General features: G+C 48.8%; 1 protein-coding gene across 1 annotated transcript in view; it reads right to left on the bottom strand.

Moving 5' to 3' along the window:
* The window catches only part of Tgm4 (transglutaminase 4), a 28,419-nt gene extending 21,492 nt beyond the window's left edge, over positions 1-6,927 (bottom strand). The window contains exons 1-4 of the mRNA XM_051173359.1: positions 6,912-6,927; positions 4,309-4,515; positions 3,199-3,293; positions 84-195 (exon numbers count right to left, since the gene is read on the bottom strand). Coding sequence (XP_051029316.1) covers positions 84-195; positions 3,199-3,293; positions 4,309-4,515; positions 6,912-6,927 — 430 coding nt within the window. The remainder of the gene's footprint in view (positions 1-83; positions 196-3,198; positions 3,294-4,308; positions 4,516-6,911) is intronic.
* Between the last annotated feature and the right edge of the window lie 9,329 nt (positions 6,928-16,256).

Raw genomic sequence — 16,256 nt, 5'->3', positions numbered from 1 at the left:
AGTACCACCTGGGAGCAGGCATGGCCACACAAGGCATGGGAGTGGAGAGGTACACTCCACAGCAGAGCTGAATTCTGAGTTACCTGCACACCACGGATTGAAGAGAAGGAAGAATGTTCCGGCGTCATACTCATTCACGTGCACCCTGTACTGCCCCACTACGGCGTCAGCAGCACTGATGACAGTCAGTGAAACCTGCATGAAACACAAGACATGGTGGACACACTCTTCCCTGGCTCAGCTCCGAATCCTGTGAAGGAAGCCTCCCAGGACAATCAACAGACCGGGACAAACCATCCTCTCCAGCTCTCCAGGGTAGGCACAGTGTCCAGGGGTGTCCCACCGGGAAAAGATGAAACCCACGAGGCAGGGAGGCTTAGAAAGTCTCCCAGATCTCCCCCCCCACCCCCGCATGCAGACGCTGCCGCCCCCACCCAGATTGCGGGCCAGATACGATGGCAGTGATATAAGGATCCTGATCTAGCACCCAGAGCTTCAGAGGCAAAACAAATGTCAGCTCGGGTTCTCTCCAGGGCATGAGAGCTGCTCAGAAGTAGAATGTTTGCCTAGCATGTTGGATACCCGAGATCATATTTCCAGCCTTGTGCTACCACAAGCATCTACAAGGGCTGCCATCCAGTGCTCTAGGGTAGGTAGTGGCTGGGTAGAAAATTAGGACACCTACACGGTTGCACTAAGAATTTTATTTTCCACCATTGCAAACAACCTAGGGTCTTCCAAATCTATGAGATACTTGTTATTTAAAGGTATCTTCTAAGCCGGATGGTGGTGGTGCAGCGCCTTTAATCCCAGCACTAGGGAGGCCGAGGCAGGCGGATCTCTGTGAGTTTGAGGCCAACCTGGTCTACAAAGCAAGTTCCAGGCCAGGCTACAAAGCTACACGGACAAACCCTGTCTGGAAACAAACAAACAAACAAAAAACAGAAAAAGAAAGTGTATCTCCTAGGAGCAATAGCTGCCAATTAAACAGTCAGAAAGAAGGTGAGTGAGTCTCTCGGAAGGCAGAAGATGCCCTCTCTCAACGCACAGTGTCATGTGGCTGCCTTGATGAAGGGCTGTTCCATGAGAAAGTATTCCTGAGCGCCCACAGTACAGTTGAGACAACAGTCCCAGTCCCCAGTAATCAGCTAGCAGAACTCTGAGCTAGTAAGGAAGACCTTTCCTGTGTGTCCCAGCTCAGATTGGAACCCTCGCCATCATATTACCAAGCAACACAGGAAGCCAACCTTCCAAGGTATAGGTAATGTCAGACACCCAGACTTGTATAGGGTCCTACATACGTGTTCACATGTTTAAAAAAAAAAAAAAACAGGCTGAAGAGATGATGGCTCATTGGTTAAAGACCCAAGTTCAATTCCCAGCACCTATGTCAGGCAGCTCACAACTGCCTTTAATTCCAACTATAGGGGACCCAGTGCCTTGGGCACCTGACTCATGCAGACATACCATAGACACACAGGTACACACACACACACCACAGACACACACCACACACACACACACCACAGACACACAGACACACATACACACCACAGACACACAGATACACACCACAGACACACAGATACACACACACACACCACACACACACACCACAGACACACAGACACACACACACACACCACAGACACACACACACACACCACAGACACAGACACACACACACACACACCGCAGACACACAGATACACATACATACACACACATACACACACACACACCGCAGACACACAGATACACATACATACACACACACACACAGATACACACACACACCACAGACACACACACACACCACAGACACACACACACCACACACACACACACACACACCACAGACACACACACACACCACAGACACACACACACACACACACCACAGACACACCGCAGACACACAGATACACATACATACACACACACTCACACACACAGACACATAGATACACACACCACAGACACACACACCACAGACACACACACACCGCAGACACACAGATTCACACACACACACACCGCAGACACACATATACATACACACACACCACAGACACACAGATACACACACATACCACAGACACACACACACACCACAGACACACAGATACACATACATACACACACACACACACTGCAGACACACATATACATACACACCACAACACACAGATACACACACACACCTATTAAAAGCAAAGAATTATATATTTTTTTCCCATAGGTGCTAAAGATTCACTTCCTTCATGGGTGTTATAAAAACAAACAGTTTTAAACAAAAAATATTAAACAACACCTTTTGAGTGAAGAAATTGAGCCCACCCCCTCTCCCATTTCCCGCTCTGCACATGCCATTCCCACCATCTCCATAACCAAAACTGGTTCCTGGAGGAGACGGAGCCAAAGACCTTCTCCCAGAGAGGCTGTCATGAACCCCTGAAAACACAGCGCACTGCTGCAAAGTGGGGTTAGAGCCCTGGTTCTGGCCAGAGAGGATGGGAGGAAAAGAGGCACATGGGGAGGCTGAAGGCCAGGGCCCGCTCACTCACTTTCCAGCTGCAAATTCTGCTTCCAGAGAACCTGAAGACCATTGACTTGGAATTAACTTAGCAATGGGATCTGTAGGCTACGACCTACGGAAGTAGCCATAACCCAGTTCAGGGATCTAGTTAGGAGGGGGTCTTAGTTGGTAGTGACTTTCCAATGCTGGGAAGACAGACAGCTTCCCGAAGGATGTCAAAGAAGCCATCCCTAGCCCACACACCTGAGCAGGCTGCATGCTGTGCCGGCACCCTAGCCACAGGGAACACTGATGAAGTCATCGGGCTCTGCTAAGAGGCGATGAGAAGGAAAAGGTGCCTTCGTCTGCTTTTGAATTTAAACAAAAAGCCGGGAGGGAAGGATGGACAAGTGCATGTGTAGGAAGAAGTGTGTGTGTGTGTGTGTGTGTGTGTGTGTGTGTGTGTCCCTGTGTTGTTATTCTTTCTAATTTTCCTCTCTGTGCTTCCTCCAGTGAACATAAATGTGGGACAAGGGTTATGCAGCATCTGGCTAGTCAGACTACCGTGCGCTATGGGCAAGCGAGAAGCTGAGCTACCCAGAGCTACGGCCACTGCTGGTAAGCAGCACCGTACACTGGAAAGCAAGGGAGGGATAAACAGGAACCAGGTCGGCCCTCACCTCCTCGCCGGACCGTTTGGCGACTTTCACCTGCCAGCCCTGAGAACGGAAGGATGCCGTCGGATCAAGCTCCACGAAGGTGGGTGGTTTGTCTCCTGGAAGCACCAACAGGGAAGTGAGTGAGTCTTGACCTCAGCCCAAGCGCGGCCATCTTTGCCCACTCACCACGTGGGCGCAGCTCCTTCCTAGTTCCTGGAGTGAAGCCTCTACCTCGGCTGTCTAGGCTGCACTATCTGCCCAAATTAGTCAAGGCTACCCCGCCTCCTTCCTGTGCCCTTGCCTCCTCCAGAGCCCCAGCCTCAACTCTCCCTTGCCTGACACTGTCTGCTTTGCTAAACTCCTTAGCCCTGGCCAGTACAGTTGATACAACGTGCATTAAACTAATGATCTTCCTGCCAAAATGCAGTGTGTGTGTGCGTATGTGCACGCGTGTGCATGTGTGTTTGTGTGTGTGCGCGCGCGCGTGTGTGTGCATGTGTGTGCATGTGTTTGTGTGCGTGTGTGGGTGTGTGTGCATGTTTGTGTGTGTTCAGCATGTGTGGATGCCATAGGTCCACACTGAATGTCTTCCTTAGTCCCCCTCCACCTTGTGTTTTGGAACAAGGTCTCTACTCCATCTGGGATCTCACATATTAGCTAAGTTGGCGTGTCAGTGAGCTCCAGGGATCGGCCTATCTACAGCTCCACCAAATATGTACCAAATGCTTGGCTTTCGTGTGGGTGCTGGGGACCTAAACTCGGGTCCTCGTGCTTGTGTGTGACAGGCACTTTGCCGACTGGACCGTCTCCTTGGGCCCTTAGTGTAGTGCTTTTGATAAATGGTATGGTTTACCTCAAGCCCACAGAGCTACAGTCAGCAAACAGTGCTATGGTTCATCTCTAGAAATGTGCTCCAGATCCCTCTAGAACAGCTGCCTCGCTGCCTGGCCCTCTCTCGCCTCTGATTAGCCAAGGAATAAATACATCAACTGTACCAGAGTGATTACTCCGTTCCCAGTCCATTATTGGCCCAGGGAAACCGAGACTTAGGAAACAAAGTCACTCTTGGCCATTGCACATTGGGCCTTGTGGTCCCACCCTCCGTCCTGCTTCGGGGGGCTGAGGCCTCACCGGTAGCAAATATCAGCTTCAGTTCATCCTGAGGTTGGAGAGACCTATTTAGCGTCACCTTCATGTGGAACATCTGCCCGCGCCTGAGCACGATCTTATCAGTCTGGAACGCCGATGTGTGGTGGGCATCAGCGTTCTCCTTTTTCTCCATGTTCACAGAGAAAATCTTCAGCACTGTTAGCAGGAAGACACAGGGCTGACTCCTAACTCTGATGGTTCAGGTAAGAAAAGAGGGGGCCCGATGGGGATGCCCTTCTGTGTGTATGTTTCTCTTGTTGGTTGATGAATAAAACACTGTGTGGCTAGTGGCCAGGCAGGAAGGATAGGCTGGGCTGCCAGAGGAGGAGAATTCCGGGAAGTGTAGGTAGACAGGGGTCACTATGTAGCTCGCAAAGAAGTAGCAGTTCGGGGCCCTTCTCCGGTAAGCCAAGACCATGTGGAAATTCATAGATTAATAGAAATGGATTAATAATTAAGACAGAGCTAGCCAATAAGAATCCCTAGCCACCGGCCAACAGTACTATAATTAATGTAGCGTCTGTGTGTTCATTTGGGGCAAGCCAGCTGCGGAACCAGTGGGGAATCCCATAACAGGGTCCCCTGTTGTGTCCCTGCAGGCCATGGCAATCTGAGATTTGGTTTCCTAGCCATACAACAGGTGTGTGAATACCGGCCTTACAGGATTGCAGGGGCTTGAGCTGAAAGAGGGAAGTCATAGTCCTGGGAAGTACTTCTACACCCAGTGTACGACCACAACCTGCCCCATCTTGGTAAAATGGTCCATGGATGCTGAAAGGAAGGAGAGGAGCATCCCTTGACCACACCCCGTTCCTGTCAGCACAGCCTGTAGACCAGGCTGGCCTTGAACCCACAGAGATTAACCTGCTTCTGCCTCCCGAGTGCTGGGATGAAAAGGCGTGCGCCACCAACACCTGGTATTTTTTGTTTGTTTTGTTGTTATTTGTTTGTTTTTAATTGTTTGGTTTGAGGTGAGAAAGACCCACCCTAAATGTGGACGGCACCTTCCAGTGACAGACAGATAAAACAGATCTGAGGGCAAACTGCTCGCTTTCAGGCCATGCTGTCAAACTCTGTTGACAATTTCAAGCTGCTGCTGCCACCATTCGGGGCTGATAAGAGAATTCACTCTCGTTGAACTATCTACGTAAGCCGATGTAATAGATACCCTTTTAAAATACATTCATTATATCAGTCCTGTTCCCAGAGAACTCCAGGGTGCACACTACCTAGTTTGCAGTCTGGCCATTTTCCTGAGGATTTATTTCTCCCCTCAACATGCTGGCTGGCCCAGAAAACTACATCTTTTTTCAAGCTGTTGTCTTAATTATAGTTTCTTTTTTCCTTCCTTCCTTCCTGATTTACTTGTTTTTATTTTATGTGCATTGGTCTTTTGCCTGCATGTATATCTGTGTGAAGGGGTTGGATTCCCAGCAACTGGAGTTACAGACAGCTGTGAGCTGCCATGAGGGTGGTGGGGATTGAACCTGAGTCCTCTGGAAGAGCAGCCAGTGCTCCTAACAACTGAACCATCTCTCCAGCCCCACTAGTAGGGTTTCTATTGCTGTGATGAAGCACCATGACCAAAGCAACTTGGGGGAGGAGAGGGTTTATTTGGCTTACATATCCCCAGTCATGTCCACTTAGGGAACCCGAGGCATGAACCTAGCAGGAAACTGGAGGCAGAAGCTGATGCAGAGGCCATGGAGAAATGCTATTTACTGGCTTGCTTCTCATGGCTCGTTCAGCCTGTCTTCTTATAGAACCCGGGACCACCTGACCAGAGGAGGCACCATCCACAATGGACCACCAACCATTAATTAAGAAAATGCCTTACAGGCCTGCCTACAGCCTTATCTGATGGGAATATTTTCTCAGTTATGGTTCCTTCCTCCCAAATGACACTAACCTGTGTCAGGTTGACAGGAACAAGTCGGCACAGTCATCCTGAGTCATTTGCAAAGCACTTCCACAGACCCAAAGGTACACTGCTAACCAGCATATGACTGACTTCAAGCTGAAGCCTCCCTCTCAACAGCATACCCCCTCCCAGCATGCACGGCCTGTGTGTCAAGCCCTGGGCCCTGCTGTATTCCTCCTCTGAGTATGGACAAGCATCCAGCCACCTGGAGAATCGAGGTGGCCTAGGGGCTACGAAGAGCTATGCTTTTCATTCAATGCCACTCAAACTATACCCTTTCAGAGCTCCAGACCCTTGCCTGACCCATGGCTCTACATCTAGAGAGAGGATGCATGATGCTGGATACCGGCTCACAGCGGACGCTAACAGACTTGTGTGGGAAACCTCATGTGGTCAGCGTGAGGGAGGGAGGGAGGGAGGGAGGGAAGGAGGAAAAAGAGGACAGGGATTCTTACTCTTCCAGTTGTTTGAGGAGTCTGAAATTATTGTGTTATCTAAAAGTTTGGCTTTTGTCAATGAATAAGACAGCAAGCCATGCGCTGGGTAGAAGGACCATGGCCCGGGTACCCTTGCCTTGAGACGAGTGGCTGGCTGGGTCCGAGGGCTGGATGGCAGCAGGTGCCCAGAAGTCCAAGACGCCAGTGTGTAGATTTTACCCACTCACCAGTCCTGGTGTCCATGGTCCCTGCTGCCTCTCTGCAACCCTGTCAAGACTACAGTCAGATGCCACCAGCACTGCCAGAGTCATCCTCAGACCAGGATGTGGCCCCTTTTTATGTGGTCCTGGGGCAGATGTGATCTTGCTGTGGCTGCCAAGCGGCAAGGGTTGAGGACCATATCGATCAAAAACAATAAAACTTCAATCATGGTCCGCATCAGCCCTAGGAGGAAACCAGGAGACGAGATGGGCTGATGTCAGGGGAAGGAACGCAGAGAATGACTCCATGTGTCTTTTGTGACTCCAGGAACAAGTCACCAAAAGCCAGGATCCTGTGGCCTCCGGGGAAACTGGGAAGATCCTTACTTATTTCAGGCTTTTTTTTTTTTAAATAAGGATGCCTAATATTTTTCATTTTTTGTTTATATTTTGAACACATAATGTTCTCTGAAAGGGTATAGTTTGAGTGGCATTGAATGAAAAGCATGATTCAGGATTTTTCCACTGTACCAATTACCACTCTCTTTTTAGATCTTGGCAGATATGCTGTGTTCACTGAGGAGACAGCATGTGCATTCATTACATGAAACACACACACTGATGGATGTGTTCTGAATCTGTAGCGAGGTCTGGGAGGAGCTGGAGAGTCTGCTATCCACATGTGGCTAAGCCAGACATTCTTCCCACAGCTCCATCCTTTCAGGGCTACAGGGAAAGATTTCACACAGGGCATTCATCCTTATGGTGTGTCTACAGGAAGAACCACAGGCCCCGTGGAAACACTGGCCCAAACATATGTCTTGTGGACATCCATTCTCTGCTTGCCTTAGGGGTAGCCATACAGTCTTCTGTTTGATTGGGTGTGCATCTATGTGCGCATGCATGCATGTATCCACCTTAATTTTTTTTATCTTATGTGTGTATATGAATGCACACGTATGTGCAGGTGACTATTGAGACAAGGAGAGGGTGTTGGATCCCCTGAAGCTGTAATTATAGGTGGTTGTGAGCCTCCAAGTGTGGATGGTAGGAACCAAACTCAGGTCCTCTGCAAGAACAGCAAGTGTTATTGTCTGCTGAGCAGCCGTCCGGCCTAACCACATTAATGCTTGAGCACGAGTTTCCTCACTGGCCTGGGGCTCACTGTTTCACTGAGGCAGGCTAACCAGCAAGTTTCAGGGATCTTACTGCCTGTATTCTGTCAAGCACTGGGATTCCAGACATGCACTACCATGCCCAGCTTGAATGGTTTCTAGAGATCTGAACTCAGGTCCTCGCATTTGTTAAACACTTTATCCACTAAATTATCTCCCCAACCCATACTTGCAACTTTTTCAATGATGTTAATTCTCGTGAAAGAGCTGGTCTGACACAGAAGCTAAAGCCCCAGAGCAGCAGTAACCCCTCCTGAGCCCTGGCATTAGTAAGTGCTACTGTGTCATTGGAGAGTTACCCGAGGGCCTGAGATCCTTCTGGGTCATACAACAATTGCCCTCACTGGCCCCCCGTCTCCCTGGGTACCAGAGAGCTTTCTGGAACCAAAAGGCTGAGAATCTCCATCTGCAGGTCTTGACAGCTGAGAACTGTCCCAAACTGCTCTCAGACTGATAAAGGAACAGCCTGGGCAGGCTTGCTCTACACCCCGCTTTCAAGTCAAGGAAACTAGCAGAGACTTTATTTATTTATTTATTTTTATTTCCTCTTGTATCAGCAGAATTATGTAAAACCAAGCTGTTCGCCATTTGAAACAGACAGGGGAGAGGCCTCTGGAGAGTCCTGGCCCAGGGACCTCAGAGTCTGCTTTAGCCAAGCAGTGCCTAGAGAAGTCTCTCTTGGTGTATGCATTTCCTTTTGCAAAAGAGGGACCTGGAAAGCATAAACGTTCTCCAGGGTACCAGGGCAAGGGCAGACATAGTCTCAGATAACAGACTGTGTACCTTGAGCAAGCTACTTAACCACTTTGTGCCTTCGACCTCTGGAAACTGGGAGACGATGGATTCCCATGCTCCAGGCTATGAGGGAACTTCAAGGTTATGTTACCCAATGGGCTCTTGGTGCCTAGAACAGAAGATATTCTCCATAAGGGATGCTGCCTCAATTTTACGGCATGGAGCCCTGTGTGGCGTTGTCTAAGGAATCCAGCCAGCTTCCCTCCCTCTGCCTCCACTGATCTGGCTTTTACTTTACTTTGTGGCATTTTACTTAGCAGGTGCTAAGTTTACCACCTATTCTCATCTTCTCGGTCTGTTCCACAGCGAACAGCAGCTGGTTATGTCACAGGGGTTGTCACCTTCCAGAGCTGCTGTTCTGGCCTTACCAGAGCCTGGTGGTAGAGCTTGGGATACAGCCCATCCCACACCCATTGTTCTAGAAGTGACTAGGCATGGGTCCCACAAGGGAACGGAGGCTTTGGATGCAACCTCCTGGGAAATGGGTACCACTGAGCTTCTTATTCCAGAGATGCCAGGGTCTTGGGGTGGGGGGTGGGGAAGGAGGAAAGGTCTGGAAACCTGCAGGTGAGAAGCAGGAGATGGAAAACACACTTAGATAAGAAACCACCAGCCAGGATTGGAATTTGTCCACTTTTTGCCTCTACCCCATTGCTGGGCTCTTGTTCAGAGAGCTTGCCCAGGACTGAGTGTGTGAAGAGGCCGAGATAACTAAGATAGTGTGTGAGCATGTGCCTTGGAGGCCAGGGCCAGGGGACAGAGGACGGACACAGGAGAAGGACCCTGGGACACCTGAGTGAGAGCTTGTGGGTCAGGCTCTTCCCCTGGAGTTGGGGGACACAAGGCTATCTCTTCCCAGAAGGAAGGCCCGGGGGAGGTGTGCTTTTGGGGATTCATGGCTGCTCTCCTACCCAACCTCTACACTCACCTCCCAGTTCTGGGAAAGGAGCGGCCATAGGCCTGGCAGCCACCCTCCTGCCACAGGAGCCCCTGGCGCCACGCATCGGTTCTGGAACATAAAGATGATATCCTCCTGTACTTCCAACCTCCCCGTCTGTGGAGACAGGGAGGAGTTGGTAAACAGCGCCCAGAGATCTCTACGAACAACATCTTTGCTTCTTGTATCTGAACCTCTGCTTATCTCTATTCTGACTCATATGTATATAAACAACATTACAAGGGAAAATAAAAGATCCCAAGAGTCCAATAAACCACAAAAATCTCTACTCATCAGGCCATTCCGGTGCTTGACAAATTGATTGTGGGAGGGCTGCCTGGGACATGCTGATCTCAGAGTCACTCCTGCTCGTAGGCTAGTCCCCATGTTTGCTTAGACATTTCTCCACCGTCAGCCCTGTCGGGGGTCACAGCCATGCAGTGGTGGATGTGCTTTCCTTGGGGTTTCCCCTGCTGTGGGCCTGATCTGTCATCTGGGACAGACTGTGCAAGAGGTGATATGGGCTGACAGTCATGGGTCTCAATTAAAAAGACCTTTCAGGATGCTGCTAGGGGACCAGGAAGTGCAGCTGGGCTGCTCTCTGTCCCTTCTGTGTCCAGGAGTTAGGTGCAGAGAAACAGGAGTTCTCTGAGCATCCTAGGATGCAGGATCTGAGCGGCCACTGCGGAGTACACCTGTAACTCCGGCAATTAGAAGGTAGTGGCAGAAACACCGGGGTCATCCTCACTACACAGTGAGTTTGAGACTAGCCCGAGTTATGTGAGGTGCCTCTGTCTTAAAGACTCAGTAACACGCTGGAGGGTGGTGGCGCATAACTTTAGTCCCAGCACTTGGGAGGCAGAGGCAGGCGGATCTGTGAGTTTGAGGCCAGCCTGGTCTACATAGCAAGTTCCAAAATGGCCAGGACTGTTACACAGAGAAACTCTGTCTCGAAAACCAAGCCAATAACAAGAGAACTTTGAGGAACCATTCTCTGTCTAGCCCATTACATAGGGCGCTGGGGGATGGAGAACCGACTGCTCTTCTAGGGGACTTGGGTTCAGTTCCCAGAATCCATATTGCAGCTCACAGCTGTCTGTACCTCCTGTTCCAGGGAACTGAACTCCCCCACACAGACATGCATGCAGGCAAAATACCAGTGTACATAAAATTTTAAAAAAGATTGTATCTGAGTTTTAGGTAGTATTTTCATCCTAACAATACTGGATTTCCCAACCCAACAGCATGCCTTTCCATTTATTATGTTTCCCCTAATTTCTTTCAGCAATGCTTTGTAGTTCCCTTGTTAAATTTATTTGACTTTTCCTCCTCCTTTTTGATGATGTTGCACGTGCAATTATTTATAAATTTCCCCTTCAGATTTTTCATTGTTAGTCCACCTGTGAAAGAGGTAATTCTACTTCACTTTTCAACGGGGGTATCTTGGATTTCTTCTTGCAGACTAATTGCTCAAGGTAGTACTATGTTAAGAAATTTTTCTTTTGTTTTTCCATTGTGTTTTTGTTTATTATGTAAGGGAGTTGAAGTGTGTCCGATGTAGTTTCTGAACTGATGGAAGTGATCCTCCATTCCTTCCAGAATCTAATCCAGCCAGGCTTTTGCCACCACCACTCCTTGGAGATGATCCTGTTGTAATTTAAGAAAAGCTCAAGAGGAAAATGCCATTCAGCAGGGTTAAAACAGAGGTTTGTTTGTTTGTTTGTTTGTTTTTTTAGGGAACAGGATCATAAGGGGGAGGGGGGAGACCTGCTTCCAGAGATGGGAGCAGAAGGAGAGAAGAAAAGGGGGAAGAGAGAGAGAAAAGACAGACAGACAGAGAAGGAGAGAAAGAGAGAAAGGTGGGCAGGGCCCTTTAAAAGGGAACACAGTGAATGTGCACAGGTGGTGCTCTTAGTGGCTGCAGCTGAGGATGAATCCTGCCAGAACCCCAAGGACAGGCCAGTGCAGATGTCTGAGTGCTAACACCTGTCAGTCACCTCTGACGATCCAGGGCCCGTTTCTCCGTCTTCTCTTTAGCAGCTTCAGTTTGGGTGATCGCTGTACTCTGGAAATGGCTCTAGGTGTCTACTCTAGCCTGCTTATCCTGCATCACGAGTCACTAGCTGTTTCTTCCCCATCTGCTTTCCCCACACCACTCTGACCTGCAAACACTGAGACGCCCAGGCTCAGTCTCTAGGCCTCTTCTCCCCAAGACCTCATCTGCTCACAACTTCAGATGTCTTCTCTGTGTTACTGACTGCGAGGCTTAGCTTGAGTTGTGTGCATTATGAGATTCCACCCCTTACACCTTAAAAACGAACAGGTCTACCTCTCCCTCTCTCTGTGTGTGAGCACAAGCGTGCAATCGAGTGCGTGTGTGTAACCCAGGGCCTTATACATGCTAGGCAAAAGATCCAAGACTCAACCACATCCCCAATCCCACATTAAGGCCTTTTGTCCAGTCAGGTTTTTCTGACAGCCTTCCATTGCTGCCGTCTTCCCTCTCCCAACTGATCAGACCCAGAGCACGGCACTGTCGGCTGTCCTTTTGCATATTCACACTCATTAAGTTCTGCGGCTCCACCTTAGAAACACCTTGGGGTGGGGCTTGGGGCTTGGAGTTAGATGGTGCAGCAATTAAGAGTGCTTCCTGCAGCCAGGGCAGTGGTGGCACAAGCCTTGGGGGAGCAGGCAGAACTCAGAGTTCGAGGTCAGCCTGGTCTACACAGCGAGTTCCAGGACAGCCAGGGCTACACAGAGAAACCCTGTTTTGAAAAACAAACAAAACCCAAAACAACAAAAAAGTGCTCCTGGCTCTTCTAAGGCCCAGAGTTTAGTCCTTGGTTTCCCTGTCAGAGGCTTCACATTCACTTATAACTCTAGCTCTAGGGGATCCAACAACAAAATAGAGCAGGAGAGACCGCCCAGCAGCTAAGAGCATCTACTATTCTTTGCAGAAGTCCTGGGGTTTGGTTCCCAGCACCCACATGGTGGCTTATAACTGCCTGAAACTTCAGTTACGGAATATCATTGTTTTGTTTTGAGACAGGGTTCCTCTGTGTAGCTTTGGAGCCTGTCCTGGCACTTGCTCTGTAGACCAGGCTGGCATCAAACTCACTGAGATCTGCCTGCTTCATGTAGGGGCCCTCGGTCCAGATGGGCCTCCCTCCTTTTATCTGTATCCAGGAATAAAGACTTTGTCTTAATTTTTGCTGTGATGAAACACCCATAACCAAAGCATCTTGGGGAAGACAGCGTTTATTTGGCGTACACTTCAATATCACTGTTCATCATCAAAGGAAGTCAGGACAGAAACTCAAACAGGGCAGGAATCTGTAGGCAGAGGCCATGGAGGAGAGCTGCTTACTGGCTGGCTCATCCTGGCTTGCTCAGCCTGCTTTATTTTATAGAATTTAGGTGGACCAGCCCAGGGATGGGCCCCGTCCACAAGGGGTTGGGCCCTCCTCCATCAGTTACTAAGAAAATGGTTGCCTATAGCCCGTTCTTGCCACTGACAGTCCCTTCCCCACTTAAAGTCTCTCTGTGTAGCCCTGTCCTGAACTCGCTCTGTGGACCAGGCTGGCCTCACAAAGATCTGCCTCTGCCTCCAGAGTGCTGGGATTAAAGGCTGTGCCACCATCGACTGGCTCCTGTTAAGGAGACATTTTCTCAATTGAGGTTCCATCCTCTCTGATGACTCTAGCTTGTGTCAGGTTGACATAAACTAGCCAGAACAGGATGGCGCCACGTGTAGTCTGAGTTTTGGTCATGTGACATGTGTAGAGATCACTAATAGCTCTGGGCAGTGAACGGCTACCAAGGCAGGGCTGAGTGTGGGAGGTCCCGGGCCAGGACTGTCTGAGCCACTGCCCTCAGGCAGAAACGATGACATGGGCTGGGTTTGAGGCTTTCAGCTCTGCTGCCCCCCCACACCTTACCCCACTTCAGTGCCAAGCTGCCAGCTTCTCTTCTAAGACATCGTCTAGGAGCCCGGGCAAGAGCCAGAGTCATCTCTGATCTACTTCCTTGCAGAGACTGACGCTAAAACATCATTATAAACCCACAAGCCCTCAAGCATGGCGGCTCACTTTTGTAATCCCAACATTTTGGGGAGGCTGAGGCAGGAGGATTGCCTGACCTACATAGAGAATTCATCACAACAAACAAAACCAAGACCTCTCCGAGCCTGATTTTTTTTTTAAAAGATTTGTTTACTTTGTATACTGTATTTTGTCTGCTCACCAGAAGAGGGCACCAGATTGAATTACAGATGGTTGTGAGCCACCATGTGGTTGCTGTAAATTGAACTTAGGACCTCTGGAAGAGAAATCAGTGCTCTCTTAACCTCTGAGCCATCTCTCCAGCCCCCAAGCCTGATTTTTAAAAAATGTTCAAAGTCCCAAAAAGCCATTTTTCCCTCCAAGCGTCAGGGGGCCATGAGAGATACAGCAGGTGCTAACTAGTGTTAACTCTTAATAGCCTGCCTTGCTCTCTTACTCAGACTAACTGCACACATTCTCGCCTCAGAACAAGTTCAAACTAAAGGCATTTTGTAAATAAATCATAAGTTGAAACCTTACAGCTATGTACAAGGTCAGAGCCACAGATGTACAGCCAAGGTTACTAAGAAAAGCATGCCTACTCTTCACTTGCCTTTCTACTAACAATGCTGCATAGGCTTGCCTATAGTTACTCAAAGTTGTCACTGGGCGCTGTGCCCTACCCTGTCTGGCCATGGCTTTGCTCTTATGGCCTTGGACCCTTGAGTTGTCATGGTAAAAGGCTCAGCTCCTTATCACTTCCTCTAGGAAAGTGCTTTTGAGCGATGAGAGAAATGTCTTTATCACTTCGAGGCTCCTGAAGAAGAGGAGTTTTTAGAATGGAGAAGGAGCCAGAAGCAGGACAGGAAAAAGAGCATGACCTGAGCTCAGATCCTGTGGGAAGTTGCGATAGAAATCTTTACCCCCTCCTTGGCTCCTGAGAACCCTTTCATGTTTGGGACCCCGGGTGGGGGCTGGAGCAGGTCCCTTAGCTCTTATACCCAAGAAGACACACAAGTGGCTCATAAGCATAGAAAAGATGCTTGGCATGGCTGCTCACTATAGAAATGTAAATAAAAGCCACAAAAGACACCACTAGGGTGGCACTCTTGAACCAGCAGGGTAGTAAGCCTCTGGGAAGGCCTGATGGGAAGGGTACCGCTGTGGTTGGTACCATCCCCTGGCTGAAATCCTCAGTTGTTTAGGAGGAGCACATCCGTCCCCCTCTCTTGCTAGTTGTGGGAGCCATGTGAGCAACTGCTTCCACTCAACCCTGGGGACTTCACAAAGTGATGGACCGTGTCCTTGAAACACGAGCCAGAATCAGCTCTTTCTCAAGTTGACTTTGTTAGAGCATTTTATCACAACCACAGGAAAAGGAACTAAAACAATGGCTATGATAAAAAAAAAAAAAAAAAAAAAAAAAAAAAAGGATGGACAAAGCGGACAAAGGTAGGAGCCGAGTATGGCCAGAGTATTTCACACGTATGAAAATGCCGTAATCAATGTACAATTAACACATAAACACCGGAAAAGATGGATACTAATAGTGTTGCCAAGGAAGCTGGTGAGGTTGGGACATTGGTGCTTGGATGGTTAGACTATAAAATGGGTGTGGCTGCTAAAGCTGTTCCTCGAAAACAGGAAGCTCAGCACTCAGGAGGCAGGGACAAGGAAGAGCTCTGTGAGTTTGGGGTGGCCCGGTCTACATAGCAAGTCCCAAGCTAGCAAGGGCTACACAGAAGCCCTGTCTCAAAAACAACAGCAGAACTAAAAAGACCAAGTTAGAATGGCTTATGTGTCCCAGGAACCCCACTTCCTAGGTTTATATTCACGAGAGTTGAAATCACATGTCCACAAAACACCTGGGACATTAATATCTGTACCAGTACTATAACAGCCCCAAAGCGGAAACCACTTTGTCCAACATAAGGTCTAATGGTCTACGTGCAGGGTAGAATGGGACTGAGCCACCCACAGAAAGGAATGAAGGAATGAAGTGTTAAAATGTGCTACCTTAATAATGAGCCATAGAAACTGCATTAAAAAAAAAAAAAAAAGACACAAAAGACCATAGGAAAAAAATAGGCAAATTCATAGAAACAGAACCATTTGTGATAGCAGGGACTGGCGTGGAGGTATGAGACAGAGGGTAACTGCTGATGGATATGGCTCTGAGTAGTGAAAGATGTACTGGAATTAATGATGATTGAAAATCTTGTGGATATACTGAAGGAAAAAAGAAAAACCCTGCTGGGTTGTACCCTTTAAATATAAATAAAAAGCAAGAACAGAAAGTGGTAACTGTCTTATCAAGGCCACAGGTTGTAGACACCTGATGTCAAATACCCAGCTCTGAAGCAAACAAAACTCAAGCCACAATCCAGGATGCACATCAGAAAGGCAAATATTGTCTTGTGGTTTA

This window comes from Phodopus roborovskii, unplaced genomic scaffold (genome assembly GCF_943737965.1).
Source record: "Phodopus roborovskii unplaced genomic scaffold, PHOROB, whole genome shotgun sequence".
In the NCBI taxonomy this organism is placed as follows: domain Eukaryota; kingdom Metazoa; phylum Chordata; class Mammalia; order Rodentia; family Cricetidae; genus Phodopus; species Phodopus roborovskii.
The sequence above is the reverse complement of the archived record's forward strand: the minus strand, read 5'-3'. Positions and strand labels throughout refer to the sequence as shown.